A 17,728-nucleotide genomic window follows, 5' to 3' on the forward strand; every position below is an offset into this window, starting at 1 on the left:
TTGATTACCCTCACGGTAAATATGCGAGACCATCAAAGAAAAATCCCGAAGCAGGCGAAGAGTATGCTGCCAAAACGCCCTAAATCTCCAAGGAACATCACTCGAGCGAGAGTACAAAAGGTGAACCACATACATAGAGTCAGCCTCTCTCTCTCTCTCTCTATACATGTTGAACTAATTCAACATTAAAATAATATTTTTAATCAATTAATTGAATATTAAGTATTTAATATACTCCCTTCGTCCCAATAAAAGTGGCCACATTTCCTTTTTGGGTGTCCCATTAAAAGTGGTTACTTTCTAAAAATGACAAAAGTTTACTTTAATTAAGTCAACAATTACTCACTAATTTGGTCAACAATTGTAGGCCACTTTCTAAAAATGTCAAAATTACTCACTAATTTGGTCAACAATTGTAGGCCACTTTCTAAAAATTACTCACTAATTTTGGTGGGTCACATTCAATTAAAACATAACAATCCCTTTCTTAATCTCCGTGCCCAAAAAAAAGTGGCCACTTTTATTGGGACGGAGGGAGTATATACGTACACGTTATCAAGCATAGTCATTTACTTATAAATTTAAAGTACATCTACTTATTATACATAAGTTTATAAAATCATTTTTATCCAATAAATAATACCAAAATCAAATCAATTATGAATTATATATCGTCGAAAATTGTTAGTGCCCGTATTCTACTATTTCAATATTAATATTAAATTATATATATGGACATACTGATTATTAAATTCAAAATAATTAAAGTACATATATTTATATATAATATCCCTACTTTTGTATATAGTGACTCGCTTCACCATTTTGTATATATAATATATAAGCCTATATATGATAAATTACTAAAATATTCCTAAAATTACATAGAGTTAACTAACCAATATAGAAAAAAAATAGTAATAATTATTATGTAATTAAAATTTTAACATATGTTAAAAAAATAATGAAATTAAAAGTCAAATATAGATGATTATGCATAAGTTACCACATAAAATTTAAAAATTAAGTTGAATTTGCAAATACTTTATATGCATAATTAAGTTACCACATAAAATTTAAAAAAATTAAGTTGAATTTGCAAAATATGCATAAGTTGGTGATTTATTTCACAATTAACTATTCTATTACCATTGATTTGTTCAGAATTACATTTGTTAAATAAAATAATTTTATTTTCTAATGCATGTCTTTTAGTAGTATATCATAACAATTATCTTTACGGGTATAAAAATAAGTTTCTATATCTTTTGATTATTAATATTTCAAAATTATCTTGATTTATCTAACTAATTTTTTTAATCTATATAAGTTTATATTTTGTTATTTGCTATTATTTTATATCTATAAATATTAAATTTAAAATTCAATAGTATTATATTAATAATTATAAAGTGTTTCATATATATTGTGTGATGTATCGTGATAATGCCTATGCATTTTTATTTTTTTATAAAACTAAATGACATTTTGTATAAAAATAAATGATACATTACAAATTATATTTTTAATACATGCAAATGACACATCTAATTATAAAAAAGGATAATTTTCTTAGATGCAAATGATTCTTCGCATGTGATATTCTTTTATAAAAGCAAATAATATTTTATATAGAAAATGATAATACATTAGAAATGATAATTTTAATGCATACATATAACACTTTTAAAAACAAAAAAATTATACTGTGTCCGATTGGGGGTGGGGGGGGGGGGGGGAGAGGGGGAGGGTTGGGCCCAGTGTGGGCGCGAGTTTGCCAAAATTAAATATAAAGATCCAAAAATATATATATGATATTTTAAAATTTTTCACATTTTCATTATTATTTAATAAAAGTATTATATTTGAAAATCTTTGTATTTATTAATAAAATATTTAAGTTTACAACACATAATATTCTTCGCGCATTGTACATGAGGTGTTTTACGGACGTTTGGGGGAGGGGTTTAATTGCAACGAAATTGGACATAGGGAGGCTTGATTGATGCATTGTCGAGTATAGAGGGCTAAACATCGTAGAGGTCTCATGTAAGATGTTTAATTGCTACTTTTCCCCAAAAATTACAGCACTTTCCATTTTAAGACATGGTCTCACATCTTTTCTTTATCTTTTATCCTTACTAATATCATTTATTTACAAAAATATCATCCTTAATTTAATCTCAACCTTTTATTTCTTATAATGGTAGGATCCTTTTTTTATTAAAAATTGTGCCCATCAAAAGTGTCGTACTTACGGAGAAAGTATATTATTAAAATAGGATTATATTAAAAAGAAAGAGAGAAAAAAACCTAAACCCTTGAAAGCACAGAGAGCAAACTAAGGGCCGAGCCTCGTTAAAACCTCAGCGAGAGGAAAAAGAGTACTCGTCTACAAACAAAGTGTTAAGAAGCTGAAATAGGATCATCTCAGAAGCTCCGGCCGTACCATCGCCCCTAGAAAAACCCGGCTTCACAACACAAGAAAAAACAAAAACAAGAGAGACCCAAGAAACAACTAAAGGATAAAAAAACGAACCAACCATATCGACGTCTGTCATAGAAAGAGCCCCGGCCGGTAATACGCCGTCGCCGAGGCCCTCCTCCAGACATTGATCCAACAGAGAAGAGGCACCAACCAAACAAAAAGCCTCAGCAGGATTCATCGTCTCCAAACAACCCGCTACCAGTTGTCCTTTATGAAGACTCAAAACCTGCAACTGCCCCAAAATCCAGGTGATGCGGCTTAAGAGAGTTTCAGCCGGTAAGACGCCGTCGCCGAGCTCTCTCACCCTATCGCAAAAATCCAACAAGAAGTCAGGAGAGATAGTCAAAACGGCCGGTGAGATGCCGTCGCCGCAGACCTTTCCATCCCAACGCCAGCTAACAAACCTACACGAAAACCAAGAACTAAACTCCAACCAGAAGTCCACTAAAAACCGCCCCAAAAAAGCCCCCCAGCTGTTCGTAAAAAAGCCACTGTTAGAGCCAGTCGTGCATAACAGCTCACGATCAACCTTACTCGCCTTTCTTGTAATCTCACTGAAGTTGTTAGCGTCTCGACTTCTCAAACCTTCAGTCATCGGAAAGCCATTGCTCAGCCTCATCCCATAGTCCTACCCTTCCCAATCGCAAGGAGATAGCACTCCTGAATTCAGCTCATCAAAGACGGAAGAAGCTGAAGTCCAAACTAAAGTATCGCACGTCATGAAGATGTCTAACTGACGAAGACCAATCCGCCACCTATCCGTAACCCCTTTCCCGTGAACGTGCCACCAAACGCTGCAAACCAGCAACATAACCGCGAGCGGCAGATCGATCAAACTGCTCACCGGAAAAACAAAATTCCTCCTCGAATGAGAACTAACCACCTGAGTCTAAAATTATAATCACCGCGCAATGCGCGGGTGATACACTAGTATATTCAAAAGATAATTTTTAATTTAAAATTAATTTCAAAATTAAATGATAATTTTGTAATTATAATAAAATTAAATGTTTATCTGTAAATATTTCCTCCGTCCCATAAATAATGGCCTGTTTTCCTTTTTGGGTTGTCCTACAAATAATGGCTTGTTTCATTTTTAGGTTATAATTAACACTTAATTAAAAATTATAATTCATCTCACGCTACCGCCTCCATCTTTTCAATTCCACCATCTCTCAGCTCGCCGGTTCCACCCACCGCCGTCGCCCTTCATCGGTTCGCTCACCTCAACCCTCCGGCGAAGGCGCGACTCGCCGGACTTGTAGCAGTAGCAGCAGCGAAGGCTAAGGCGGCAGCGCCTCTTTTCTCTCTACCCGCCTCCACCCTCACCTTCTTCACCTGAACCGCCTTCTCCTCCGCCAGCTTCTCCTCCATTAACCTTCCCTCCGCTGGTCACCGGAGTTCTCTCCTCCGCCGCCTTCTTCCACCAACAATCACTGAACCTCTCCTTCAACCGCAAAACCCTAGATCCCTCAAACCCAGAAACTCTAGCGCTGCCGCCTTCACCGTTCATAAACTCTAGCGCCGCTCCAACGCCTCCGCCATCCTCAACCCTCGCTCGTCTCCATTGTCTTCTCTTGCGCCGCCTTCACTGAAAATCCCCTCCGTCGGCCAAGCAAACGCTGCACTCTGCGTCGAGATCCACGCTCGCCTCCACTCTCCCCTTTAATCTTCAGAAATTGGGTTGCTTGACAGAGCAGGGGGAGGGAGAGAAACCAGGACGAAAATTAGGGCTACTCCAGTTCGCTCGCCTCCGGATCTGCGACATCTCCTCCAATTCCGTCAGATCTTCGCCGCCTCTTCCACCTCCTCCGGCTCTGTGAAAAATCGAAGAACAGAGCCTCTACCGCCTTCACCCTCTTTTGTTGATTTTTTGATTTTTTTATTGTGTGAAAGATGGATGTCTTGAATCAATTGAAGAACAGAGGCTCTACCACCTCTGGCTCTGTTGATTTTTTTTTTTTTTGATTTGTCTTCTGTGAATCGATTCATTTTTGTTCGGATATGTGGATGGATCCATTGTTATTTGAAATATTTGTAGATGGATTTGGGGGTAGGGAGAGACGACGAGGTGAAGGAAAGTCGGCGGCGCCGCCGGCCTCGCCGGTGATGAGAGCGCCGACGGCAGCAGCATAATTTTAGATGAAAAGATTTTCTTTTATTAACAATATTTAATATTAATTAACCATAGCATTAAAGAGGTGAGCCATACAACTTATCTATTAATATAAGTCTCCTTAATTCCCATGCCGAAAAGAAACGGGCCATTAATTGTGGGACGGAGGAAGTATATTTTGCTTTTATTTTCCTTTTTTAAATTCTTATTTTTTTTATTTTATGTTTTTCTAAAATTGTGAAATTTTCGACTAACTATAAAATATTTAATATGTATATCAAATTAAATATCATGATAAATCTTTAATTTGATATATTTAATGTAAATATTTGATTTTGAATGCAAAAAATATATTTATTTAAAACTTACATTAAAAAAAAATCTCTCTCCTCTCTCATCATTGTTTTGAAAATAAATCTATTTTTTATTTCTTTTTCATTTATATTTTTTTTAGATTTTCACAATATCAATTTTATTATTATGAATTGTTCTTTATTCTTTTTATTTTGCAATATTCAGTTAAAATAAATTCATTTAAAATAAAATATAATTATTGTTAGGTCCGGGGGGTCTCGAATAGGTGTATGGGGGGGGGGGGGGAATACACCTATAGGCTATTTTTGTGACTATCTACAAACCTCAATCAGAGGGATCTCAGTCAGAGATAGAAGCGAAACTTTACAAGCAAACAAGACACCTGTTTAACCGAAATAAGTATTGACCAACAGGGTTGACGACTGATACTGAAAGCTCTTCAGTAAAGAGTTATCAGTTAAGTTACTGGAACTTAACTGATCCACGTAAGGGCTTTAGTCGTGTTTGCAAAGATGAAGATGATATCTCTCTTCCTTACTATCAGAGGATAGTGAGTCAGATTGATATCATACGCAGCGGAAATTAAACTTAGTTTCGAATAGCCTCGGTGGAGCAGATAGTTGGATTAAGGTTTCTCTTTTCAGTTAGTCAGCATTCAGTTTTATCAATTGAAATAACACAGTTATGAATGTAAAACTGAAAGCTGTAAATAACACAGAGACTTTTACGTGGTTCGGAAAAACTCTTTCCTACATCCACGACTGGTTGATCAGACCAACAATCCACTCCGCAAGTGCTTCCCTGGTGCACTGCAAACCGTGAACTGAAGATAAACTCTCTCTTCAGCACCTACACACCTCGCGTAGGGTTTCCCTACCTACACACCTCGCGCAGGATTTCAGCACCTACACAGCTCGCGCAGGATTTCCTTGCTAAGCACACCTCGTGCTCAGACTTCCCTATCAGAGTTCAGAACACCTTCTGAAACTCCGAGTCACTCAAACACTCTTATGGGGGAGAGGTTTAAACGAGTGCCAACTATACTTACAAAGAACGAGTTCTTTGAAGCAAGTTTGACCTTTGGCTTCTGGGTACACAGAATATATGCCTAGGGTCTAAGAGAATGTATGTAATCAGCAGTGACTGATTTTGGCTTTGGAATTCTCTTCTTCGATTCAAGCTTTGGGCGGTTTAAGCTTTAGGCTGAGTAGCTATTTCGGCAGAGCTTCAGCTTATGTCGTTGAATCGGTGAAGGTTGAAGTGATCCTCGAGCGCTATTTGTAGGAGAACTCTTGAATAGATCCGTTGGCGTAAATCGTCCTCAAGATTTCTTCCGTTGGAGAGCAATTCGAATTTGGGTTGAGGCTTCAATCTTCGAGGTTCCTTGTCTGTGTGGAAACGGCTCTCTTTGATGGACAGGAGATGTGACATCTCTGAAAAGTAACCACCAGATAGGAATGACCTCTGCAGAGATAAGATATTGAGATATCTTTGCATTTAATGCGGCTGTACTTGAGCGTACGTGGCTTCCTCTGAACGTTGGAAGACCAGTCCTATGAGGAATGTTCAACTGATACTTGACTTTAGTATCAGTCCATGGCGCGTATTAAATAATCAGTCTTCAACTGATACTTCAGTTGGTAACTGCAGTCTTCAGTCTTCAGTCTTCAGTCTTCAGTCTTCGTTCTTCAGTCTTCAGTCTTTGACACCGCAACTAAACTAGAAACGAACTCTAACACTTGAGTTCAAAAACGATTCTAGTCTATTACATTTAAGTCCTATGAATTTTGGTATCATCAAAACAAGGATTAGGATATTCCACAAGGTTCCCAACAATTTCCCCCTTTTTGATGATGCCAAAACCACACAGCAGTTCTAGACAGCAAAAAGACTGAGCTCACAGTACAAGTTCTAGACAAGGGGTGAAAGTTGTTCCCCCTTAACAACAGAACCTAAATAACTTGTACTCAGAGCAAGAACGAAAACAGTTCTAAACACAGAACAGCAAGAAGACAGAAAAACCATAAATCAGAGCCTGGACAAAGAGTCATTGTCTTCAGGGTGAGATCAATAAGAAGTTCATTTCATTAAACGGACTGATAAGCCATCAGTCTAGGTACAGAGCAAGACTTACATTGGAGTAAAAAGAAAAACAAAAACATCATGGATAAACCATGGACTCCAGCAGTCTGCTTGGCTGCGCCTTGAACTTCTTGATCTTCATCTTCTGTCTTCGTGTCTTCAATGTTCCTAAGTTTGTTCCACTCTCACTTGTTTTCCGTTGAATTGAGGTCTCTTCTGAAACGTCATCCTTCTAACTTCTGGTGATCCTTTGCTGTTCCATCATCAGTCAAGAGTTAGAGGACAGGAGCAACCTCAAGAAAAGGTTTCTCTCTGACTTCTGACTTTCCCAACTTTCCCCCTTTTTGGCAACATCAAAAAGAGAGATGACGATGGAGGCTATGATCAGACGGTACCCAACTCCTAGTCTCAGAACCTCGTGAGAAGATTTGAGAACAGAGTGAGTCCGGATAAACAGAAGAGGAGGACGTCAGTGGTGGGGTGAGGAGATGAGGGAGACGGAGAAGTGGAAGAGGACAAGAAAACGTAGAAGGCGGAAGATAGAAGAAGGCTGCCTTGGAAGAAAGGAGAGGGCTGCCTTATGAGGAGAAGGATCAGGTTGGTGAATTGGAAAGAAAGATTAGAAGAAGAAGGGTGTGAGAAGGAAGAATCGAAGCGGTGGCAGCTGAGAAGACTAACACCGTCGATTCGCCGACCCAGGGTCTGTGAAGAATAGACCCGGTGCGGCTGAAGATGCCGGCCAACAACAAGAGTGATCTCGTTGTTTGTTGCAAGCCAGGGAGGAGCACGAGATATGCGATACGGTATATCTCCTCCAGAAGCGGTGAAGCTTCTTGGCGCCAGGCATGAGAATGGAAGACGCTCGCTTCGCTGGATACAAGTGAGGGTAGAGCAAACTTTGACGCCGGAGAGACGTTGTGATCCAGTGGAAGGGTCCGGTGAAGACCAAGACTATGAGCGTCATTCTTCCACTCCATGACTTTGCAGTCATAGATTTCTCCTTTAGTCGGAACAATTTTTCTGCAACTTTGGAAACAATTGAAACTTTTTCTCACAGTGAAAGCTGTGGAGAGTTGTTAGTTGATGCAGAAACACTATGAAGACAACATGGTATAAATAGACAAGATGTGAACCATGTAGAAGATGAAAAGGTTTTTCGAAAACTGTGCCTTAAATGCAATTGAAGAAAAAATTCGCGTCCGCCGTCACTGCGAGGGACTTCAAAAGGCATCATTACATATGTCATGTCAATGAGCGTTTCAAGAAATTTTATTGCAGAGGCAAAAAGGTTGGAAGGATTTTTGGCAAAAAGATCAGGACAAGTTCAATCAAAACAGATTTTCACTTTATAAAAATCTTGTCCTATTTCGGATATTCCAATTCCAACAATTCCAATAATCAGTTAAAGTTTTTGAAAGAAACTGATCAGTTAGAGAAAAGATTTTGAACTAAAAACTTAAAGCTCTAAACTGAAATAACTGATTTTGAAAAGGTAAGCATTTTAAAATACTTACTGATCAACTGAACATAGTAGTCAGTTGATACCACGTGATCCTGGATGATTCATCAGGATGACTTCCTCTTCAGATGAGCACTCGGACTTCATTGCTTTTTACGTCGACGATCGTAGAAGCAGCAGTTGGTTGACCACCAGTCAGCATGACTGTTTGAGAAAATCTTCAAACACAGCATCACTCTTCAGGGTTGATGAGGCCAATCTTTGCACAAAGATCGTTGAACCTCTCTTCTGGAAGAGCCTTGGTCAGCAGGTCCGCTCTCTGAATAGCAGTGGGAATCCATTCCACAGAGACATTCTTCTTTTCGACATGATCACGAATGAAGTGATGTCGAATCTCAATATGTTTGACTCTGGTGTGATGAACTGGATTCTGGGAGATTGCAATAGCACTGGAGCTATCGCAATAGATAGGAACTTCCTTTTCCTCGATCCCATAGTCCTTTAGTTGATGGACTAACCACAGGATTTGTGAGCAGCAGCTTCCGGCAGCAACATATTCAGCTTCAGTTGTAGAGGTGGCGACTGAAGTCTGTTTCTTAGAAAACCAAGAGATGAGCTTGTTGCCTAGGAATTGACATGTTCCGGAGGTTGATTTGCGATCAAGCTTGCATCCACCAAAGTCGGAGTCTGAAAATCCAGTGAGCTTGATGTCGTCCTCTGCTGGGTACCACAATCCTAAATTGGGTGTGCCCTTGAGATATCTCAGAATCCGCTTAGCTGCATCTAAATGAGCTTCCTTAGGATCTGATTGATATATTGCACAAACCCCGACTGCAAATGCGATATCTGGTCTGCTCGCAGTCAAATACAGCAAAGATCCAATGATTTCTCTGTACTTCTTCGAAGAGACAGAGCTTCCTTCTGAACCTGGATCAACTTTCCAGTTTGTGTTCATTGGGATCTTGACTGACTTCATGTGCTGAATACCGAACTTAGCTATCAGTTCCTTGGCATACTTGGACTGGCTGATCAGTATTCCTGCTTTAGTCTGCTTGACTTGCAATCCGAGAAAGAAATTCATTTCTCCCATCATGGACATTTGGAATTTGTTCTTCATGATGTCAGCAAACTTATTGCACATGTGTTCGGATTTGGATCCGAAGATTATGTCATCGACATAAATTTGAACAAGCAAGAGATCTTCTCCTTCTTTGAGAGTGAACAACGTTCTGTCCACAGATCCCTTTTTGAAGCCTTGTTCAACTAGATACTCCGAGAGAGTATCATACCACGCTCTTGGTGCTTGCTTCAACCCATAGAGCGCTTTCTTCAGCTTGTACACCTTTTCTGGTCCAGCAGCCTCAAATCCTGGAGGTTGTTCTACATAGACTTCATCTGTGAGCACTCCATTGAGAAATGCACACTTGACATCCATTTGGTGTACCTTGAAACCTTTGTGAGCTGCAAAAGCTAAGAAGAGTCTGACTGCTTCCAATCTGGCAACTGGGGCAAATGTCTCGTCGTAGTCGATTCCTTCTTCTTGACTGTATCCTTTAGCCACAAGCCTTGCTTTATTTCTCACAACGTTTCCTTCTTCGTCTTTCTTGTTCTTGAAAATCCATTTCAAGCCAATCACCTTTGCATCGTCTGGTCGATCCACAAGCTCCCAAACAGAATTCCGGTTGAATTCATTGAGTTCTTCTAGCATTGCGATGACCCATTCTGTGGACTTCAGAGCTTCTTCAATATCCTTCGGCTCTGTAGTTGATAAGAAACAGCTAAAATTCTTATCTTCGTTGATGCAGTTCTGATTGATGTCGAAGACGAGGTTGCACATAGATCTCCGAGTCTTGACGCCATCTGATGGTTCTCCAATGATGTTCTCCTTAGAGTGGAGTTCAAACCATCTTCGATATTTCTTGATTTCTTCAGGAGATGGTGGAGCTTCTTCAGTTAGAATAGCTCTGGGATGTTGAGCACTTTCTAGAGCAGGGGAGAGTTGAGCTGGGGCGGCTTCTGCGTGTTCAACTTGAACTTCAGCAACTGGAGTTCCCCCTTGACTATTGCCATCTGTATTGGCTCCAGTTTGAACTTCAGACCGTTGGTTGATCTTCTGATACTGAATCATCTCAGTATCTTCATCCTTGCCAGGTCCCCATACCAAGACAGTAGAGGGTTCGTCAGTATGGATTTCAGCTTTGGAATCTTCAGTGATCTGAACATTCTTTTCAGCATCTTGTTCACTGAAACCATCTGTAGACTCATCAAAGATCACATGAGGTGTTTCCTCTACACATAGAGTTTGAGTATTGAACACTCGATAGGCTTTGCTTGAACGTTCTGTTCCGGAGTATCCAAGGAAGACTCCTGGATTAGCCTTGCAATCGAAGGTGTTCAGCCTCTTCTTATCGTTGTTGTGTATGAAACACTTAGAACCGAAAGCATGAAAATGGGCAATCGATGGCTTTCTGTTCTTCCATAACTCGTATGGAGTTCTTCCATGTCTCTGAGTGAGGAAGGAGCGATTCTGCGTGTAGCATGCGTTGTTGACTGCTTCGGCCCAAAACTTCAAGGGGAGTTTTGACTCGGCTAGCATCGTCCTTGCTGCTTCCTTTAGAGACCGGTTTCTTCTCTCTGCAACTCCATTCTGCTGTGGAGTTCTTGCTGCAGAAGTTTGATGACTGATTCCTTGTTCATCACAATACTCACGAATGACAGTATTGAGGAACTCAGTCCCACGATCTGATCTGATGCTGATGATGTTGACTTCCTTTTCAACGCTCAGTCTCTTCAACAGCTTTGGCAGTTCCTCCAGTGTCTCCTTCTTTTTGAAAAGAAAGATAACCCAGGTATATCGTGAATAATCATCCATAACTACCAAGGTGTACTTCCTACCGTTGTAGCTTCTTGGAGTGATCGGGCCAAACAGATCCATGTGAAGTAGATGCAGAATCCTTTCAGAGGAGTGTCCTGTCTTTGACTTGAATGATGTCCGCGTCTGCTTTCCTCTGAGGCATGCTTCACATTCTTGCTTCTTCTGGAATACAATAGAAGGGAGTCCTTCTACCAGTTGATGTTTAGCAAGTTTGTTGATCGTCTTGAAGTTGAGATGGTTGAGTCTCTTGTGCCATAGCCAATTGAGCTCTGAGCTGCTTTTACTGATGAGGCACATTTCTGGTGGGCTGTCTTCCCAAGAAACGACGTAGAGACTTCCTTGTCTGAATCCCTTCAGAACCACCTTCTTCTGATTGTTTCTAACAGTGAATTCATCCTTTTTGATTTTCACTGTGAAACCACTGTCACAAAATTGACTCACAGACAACAGATTATGTTTAAGACCAGAAACAAAGCTAACATTACTAATACTGGCGTTACCCATGTTGAGCACACCATACCTTTTGTTTCTCCAATCGAGTTGTCTCCGAATGCAACTTTGGATCTAGCTTTCTCAACATACTGGGATAGATATGAAGGAATATTAAATTGAATTAACGTTCCGATTGCCCGATGATCGTTTCTTGGTTATTATTAATTTGCCATACAACGATTAATTCCTAACATGCTCCTATGAATTTAACAGCTGCACACAGGTGTTAGGAAAACTTACTTGAGAAACGGATGCACAGATGGTTGATGATCGCGTCGAATGATTCAGACTCCAGCTCTGATCTTCTCGACTGTATCCCGCTCAATTCCCAACGTTGGATGGACAACGAGCTATGAGAACTCCCAAGACAGAATGGCACCTCACGATTTTCTGCGCCTCCCTCTGCTCTCAAACCCTAATATTTTATCAGTGTATTTTCCTGAGAGCTGACAGCTGTATTTAAAAATACAGAAATAAGGAGGAGGCGCCAATTACAGTGCTAGGGCCGAAAATTCTGTCTTCATGGGCTAGGAGACATTGGGCCAGCCCAGGGACCAGATACAAGGAATAAAGATGGGCCTCAAATAAATTAATTCATCCATGGTCAGCCCAGACCATAATTAATTTATAAATATCAGTTCATTCCACTAGAGAACCGATACTGACTTACCCCTTTATTGCCGGTGATGAGTCGGGGCTTGTATTTAGACTTATTAAATCTCCGTATTTAAAATATCCGACATCCATTAATTAATTAGAGCTCTGACAGCTTAAATTAATTAATCTCTTAATAATTCCTTAAGCAGTACCACTCAATCTTTATTATTACGCCTGAACTTAATCAACCTGCAGGGTTTAGCGTAATAAACCTTATTGAGCTCCTTAAGGGGATGTCATTATCCTATACCGGATACGGGTACTAATACAGATAATCAAATATCATATATTAACTGCTATCACCCAAGATACAGAGTACTCGAGTTAGTATTTAACTCTCGCTCATAGTAAGTCAAAGTGATATACAAATTAACATATATATCTGAATACTTATTAGTATTAAGATTTATAAGTCACCGAGATCTTGATTCTTCACTTAAGTCAGATAGAAGAATACATCTCAAACTGTGGTCCTATCAATACGTAATGACGTACCAGTATAGACAAGTAGCCAAGACAAACTACTTCCATCTATACTGCAGCCTAAAACAATAACTTGTCCTAGAGTTATTTCGGCTGTGATCAAATTATATCTCTTAAGGTTATTCCAATTATATGGTCTTCTGTGATCTACAACACACCATATAATCTACTTATACAGAGATAAAGAACATACATATGCAATCATGAACACAATCAGATAGGAGATAAGAATAGTGAATAACAGGAATCATTGTATACAAGCATAAAGTTCTTGCTTTCAGTATACAAATCCAACAATCTCCCACTTATACTAAAGCAAAACTTTTAGTATACAATGTGTCTAAATACTAGCTATTACAAAACTTCACTTCATCTCTCCCACTTATACTGAAAGTTTTTCTCTAAGTGGGTGGCATCAACCGCAATCCCATCCCTCGAGCATGCTTCTCATAGGTCTTTTGCGGTAAGCTTTTCGTGAAAGGATCAGCTAGGTTCTCCAATGTATCAATCTTCTCTACTAGCACATCTCCTCTGTTTACGATTTCTCGTATGATGTGGTACTTTCTCTCTATGTGTTTTGACGCCTTGTGGCTCCTGGGTTCCTTAGAATTTGCCACTGCACCCGAGTTATCACAATAAATTATGATACTCTTAGGCAAATTAGGGACCACTCCTAGATCCAAGAGGTAGTTCCGGAACCATACAGCCTCCTTAGCAGCTTCCGAAGCAGCTACATACTCGGCTTCCATGGTGGAGTCTGCAATGCACTTCTGCTTTGCACTCCGCCATGATACGGCTCCACCTCCCAAGGTAAACACATAACCAGAGGTAGATCTCTTCTCATCCCGGTCAGCCTGGAAATCCGAATCGGTGTAACCCAAAGGAAATAGACTGTCTGACTGGTAAACTAGCTTATAATCTCGAGTCCTCTTCAGGTACTTGAGAATATGCTTTACCGCAGTCCAGTGTCCTGGTCCAGGGTTCGACTGATATCTTGCAACCATGCCAACGACATAGCAAATATCAGGTCTCGTGCAGAGCATCGCATACATGAGGCTACCTACGGCGGAAGCATAGGGTATCTTCCTCATCTCCTCAACCTCACTAGGCGTCTTAGGACACATGTCCTTAGACAGAGGAATGCCATGTCTAAAAGGTAGCAAGCCTTTCTTGGCATTCTGCATGCTAAAACGAGCAATCACAGTATCAATGTAAGACGCTTGAGATAAGCTCAACATCCTTTTCTGGCGATCACGAACGACCTTGATCCCCAGGATGTACGCTGCATCTCCTAAGTCTTTCATTTGAAACTGTTCGGATAACCACTTCTTTATGTCCGATAATAGCTCAACATTGTTGCCAATGAGGAGGATATCATCTACATAAAGTGCAAGGAAAACCACGTCACCATTGGCATCTAAACGGTACACGCAACTCTCGTTCTCACAACGAGTAAATCCATAGGATTTAATGACCTCGTCAAAACGTTTGTTCCATGACCTCGAAGCTTGCTTAAGTCCATAAATGGACTTCTTAAGCTTCCACACAAGATGCTCTTCGCCCTTCTTCACAAACCCTTCAGGTTGCTGCATATAGATGTCCCTTCCTTCTTCAAGGAAACCGTTTAGGAAAGCGGTCTTGACATCCATTTGCCAAATCTCAAGGTTCATGTGGGCTGCTATGGCAAGGAGTATTCGGATAGACTTAAGCATGGCAACCGGCGAAAAGGTCTCATCATAATCTATACCCTGTTCCTGGGTATAACCTTTCGCCACCAGTCTAGCTTTAAAAGCTGCGACTTCGCCATCCGAATCTCTCTTTCTCTTGTATACCCACCTACTACCTATAGCTAGGAAGCCATCTGGTAGTTCGGTCTTCTCGTATACATCCATAGCACCCATGGATTCTATTTCAGAAACCATGGCCTCGTACCAAGAATCTGCATCTCGATCTTTCATCGCTTGTCTATAGTTATCAGGGTCGACATCCTTCTGTTCATCAACAGGGAGTAGATCCGAAGATTCTCCCAAGAACATAAATCGATCGGGTTGAACTACAACCCTCCCACTACGACGAAGCGGTGGTGGTACAGTTGTGACAATGGTTTGTGCAGGGTCTTGTGGTGCATTCACTTGCACACTTGGCTGGGGTGATGGAATCGCCTGTCCATTGCCTTCGATTTCTTGAAGGACAATCTCGGACTTAGACTTGTGATTACTTTCATAATCGTGTTCCAAGAATCGTGCGTTGGTGCTAACAACCACTTTCTGATCCTTCGGATTGTAAAAGTAACCACCTTTCGTTTCCTTAGGGTATCCTATAAACAGCATTAGTTCGCATCTCGGCTCCAATTTCCTCGCTTCCTTGTCTAGCACGTATGCAGGACAACCCCATATCTTTATATGATTCAAGCTGGGCTTACGCCCTGACCATAACTCAATAGGAGTTTTAGGAACCGATTTGGACGGTACCCGATTCAGCAAATAAACCGCTGTTTCCAAGGCATATCCCCAAAACGAAATAGGCAATGATGCATAGCTCATCATAGATCGTACCATTTCCATAAGAGTTCTGTTTCTTCTCTCCGCTACACCGTTCTGTTGGGGAGTACCCGGTGCAGTCAATTGGGATGTAATCCCAAGATCTGACAAGTATTGCAGAAACTCGTTCCCGAGGTATTCGCCACCGCGATCAGACCGCAATGACTTGATAGATTTACCCGTTCTCTTCTCCACCTCCGCCTTGAATTCTTTGAATTTCTCAAAGCATTCAGACTTGCGTTGAAGTAGGTAAATATACCCATACCTTGAGTAATCGTCAATGAAAGTGACGAAGTACTCGTATCCTCCACGAGCTCTAGTGGACATCGGTCCACACAAGTCAGAGTGAATCAATTCTAACACATCCGAGGCCCTATTCCCCTTTGCCTTAAAAGGCCTTGCCGTCATCTTTCCCTCTATACAGGATTCGCAGGTTCTAAATGGCACAGCTTGAAAGTCTTTCAAGATTCCATTTGAAACGAGCCTTTGGATCCTATTTAGATTGATGTGGCCTAATCTTAGGTGCCAAGTATGTGTATATTGTTCATGAGAGTAATATTTTCTCTTATTAGGATTTGGAAGAATTTGTGATGTAGATGCAACATGGACAGAGTTATTCATTGGACATGTAATAGTATAGAGAGAGTTGTTCAAAATTCCAGAACAAATAATCTTGTTATCTCTCATGATAGAGACACCCCCATCAAAAGTAACAGAATATCCATTCAAAAACAACTTTGAAACAGAAATTATGTTCCGCCGAAAACTCCGGCACATATAAAATATCTCTCAAAACTAAAATGTCATCACCAAAACATAAAGATAAATCTCCAATAGCAACAGCTGCGACCTTCGACGCATTGCCCATGGAGATGGTGATCTCATCACTTGCCAGCTCCCTTGTTGGGTTGAACCCCTGCAAGGTGTAACAAACATGGTCAGTTGCCCCCGTATCCACTACCCACGAATGAGTAGAAAACGAAGCTAAACATGTTTCTGTTACTAAAACTTGTGACGTACCTTGTCCCTTTGCCTTGAGCACTGGACAATCTTTCTTCCAATGCCCAACCTTGCCGCACTTGAAGCACTTTCCCTTGGCTGTCGGCTTGTTCACGCCGCCGCTAGGGCCATCAACCTTGGCTTTACCGCTCCCACTAGCCTCATGGTCATGCTTGCCCTTTGGACCTTTCCACTTCTTTTTCCCGCCTTTCGACGAAGAAGTAGATCCCTTGGCAGCAACAAGGACCTCTTTCCCATTGCGCGTGCCCATGACCCCCTCTGCCGAAACTAGAGCATTCAACAACTCATTAAGAGTATAGTTGGCCTTGCTCATAACGACATTGAGACGGAAATGCTCAAAAGTCTTGGGGAGAGTATTGAGGATGATATCGACCTTGGCTTCGCCTTCGATACCCCCCTCCTAGCAGATCAAGCCTGTCAAACAGATTTGTCATATGCATGACATGATCGTGCACCGAGCTGCCCTCGCTCATTTTACAAGATAAGATTTCTCTCATCAAGTTAAAACGAGCAGACCTCTCGGACTCCCCATAAACCTCGCTGAGGTTTAACATGATGGTCGCTGCGTCATCCATGACCTGATGCTGGAGTTGCAAATTTTGCGACATAGTCATCATAATATAGCACTTGGCCATATTATTCGACTTGTGCCACCTTTTATGCGCCTCACGTTCCGCATCAGTCGACTCATCAGTTAAGGCCGCGGGACGTGGAGTGGTAAGCACAAAACTGTGCTCATCAGCGTCAAGAATATACATAATATGGCGTTTCCATTCAGTGTAATTTGGACCGGTGAGAGGATTGTTGGCTAGAATGTTAATAATCGGAGACATAGACATATCTGAAAGTAAACAAATAAACATGTAAGAACATGAAACGCACATAGTTCGTAACAGTAATATTGTAACCTTTTGATAAAACAATATTAATGAAACCTCCAACGGCTCAAAGAATCCCATGTGCAAGCCACGTTGGGTGGACGTTTACACATGAACTCCTCAACCAGACTATTTACCTAGTCATTTAATTTCCATCCATGTCAACTTGACCTTTTTGACAAAGGAAATTAATAGTTGGCACCTTAACTAGACCATATCATCATCAAGAAGGGACTCCTTTGGGAGTTGTACATTGTACTTGATATGATATCTAAGCAATGACCACATTTTAACCTTGAAAATTAAATTCTCGAAATTAGCAT

At 40.6% G+C, this 17,728-nt stretch overlaps 1 protein-coding gene across 1 annotated transcript; it reads right to left on the reverse strand.

The window, feature by feature from the left end:
- Nucleotides 1-16,293: 16,293 nt before the first annotated feature.
- Nucleotides 16,294-17,510, reverse strand: LOC131003896 (uncharacterized). The gene is made up of 2 exons (XM_057930462.1): nt 16,528-17,510; nt 16,294-16,423 (listed from the first exon to the last, which is right to left on the reverse strand). The coding sequence occupies exons 1-2, from the start codon at nt 16,838-16,840 to the stop codon at nt 16,392-16,394; spliced, it is 345 nt and encodes a 114-aa protein (XP_057786445.1). The 5' UTR covers nt 16,841-17,510; the 3' UTR covers nt 16,294-16,391.
- Between the last annotated feature and the right edge of the window lie 218 nt (nt 17,511-17,728).

Source organism: Salvia miltiorrhiza, unplaced genomic scaffold, assembly GCF_028751815.1.
Source record: "Salvia miltiorrhiza cultivar Shanhuang (shh) unplaced genomic scaffold, IMPLAD_Smil_shh original_scaffold_287_1, whole genome shotgun sequence".
In the NCBI taxonomy this organism is placed as follows: Eukaryota; Viridiplantae; Streptophyta; class Magnoliopsida; order Lamiales; family Lamiaceae; genus Salvia; species Salvia miltiorrhiza.

Excerpts from the sequence above, each read along its gene's own strand:
- LOC131003896 (XM_057930462.1), bottom strand. The coding sequence starts at position 16,840 with ATGAGCAAGGCCAACTATACTCTTAATGAGTTGTTGAATGCTCTAGTT. Across the intron at positions 16,424-16,527 it reads GCTCAAGGCAAAGGGACAAG|GGGTTCAACCCAACAAGGGA; the intron begins GTACGTCACAAG and ends TACACCTTGCAG.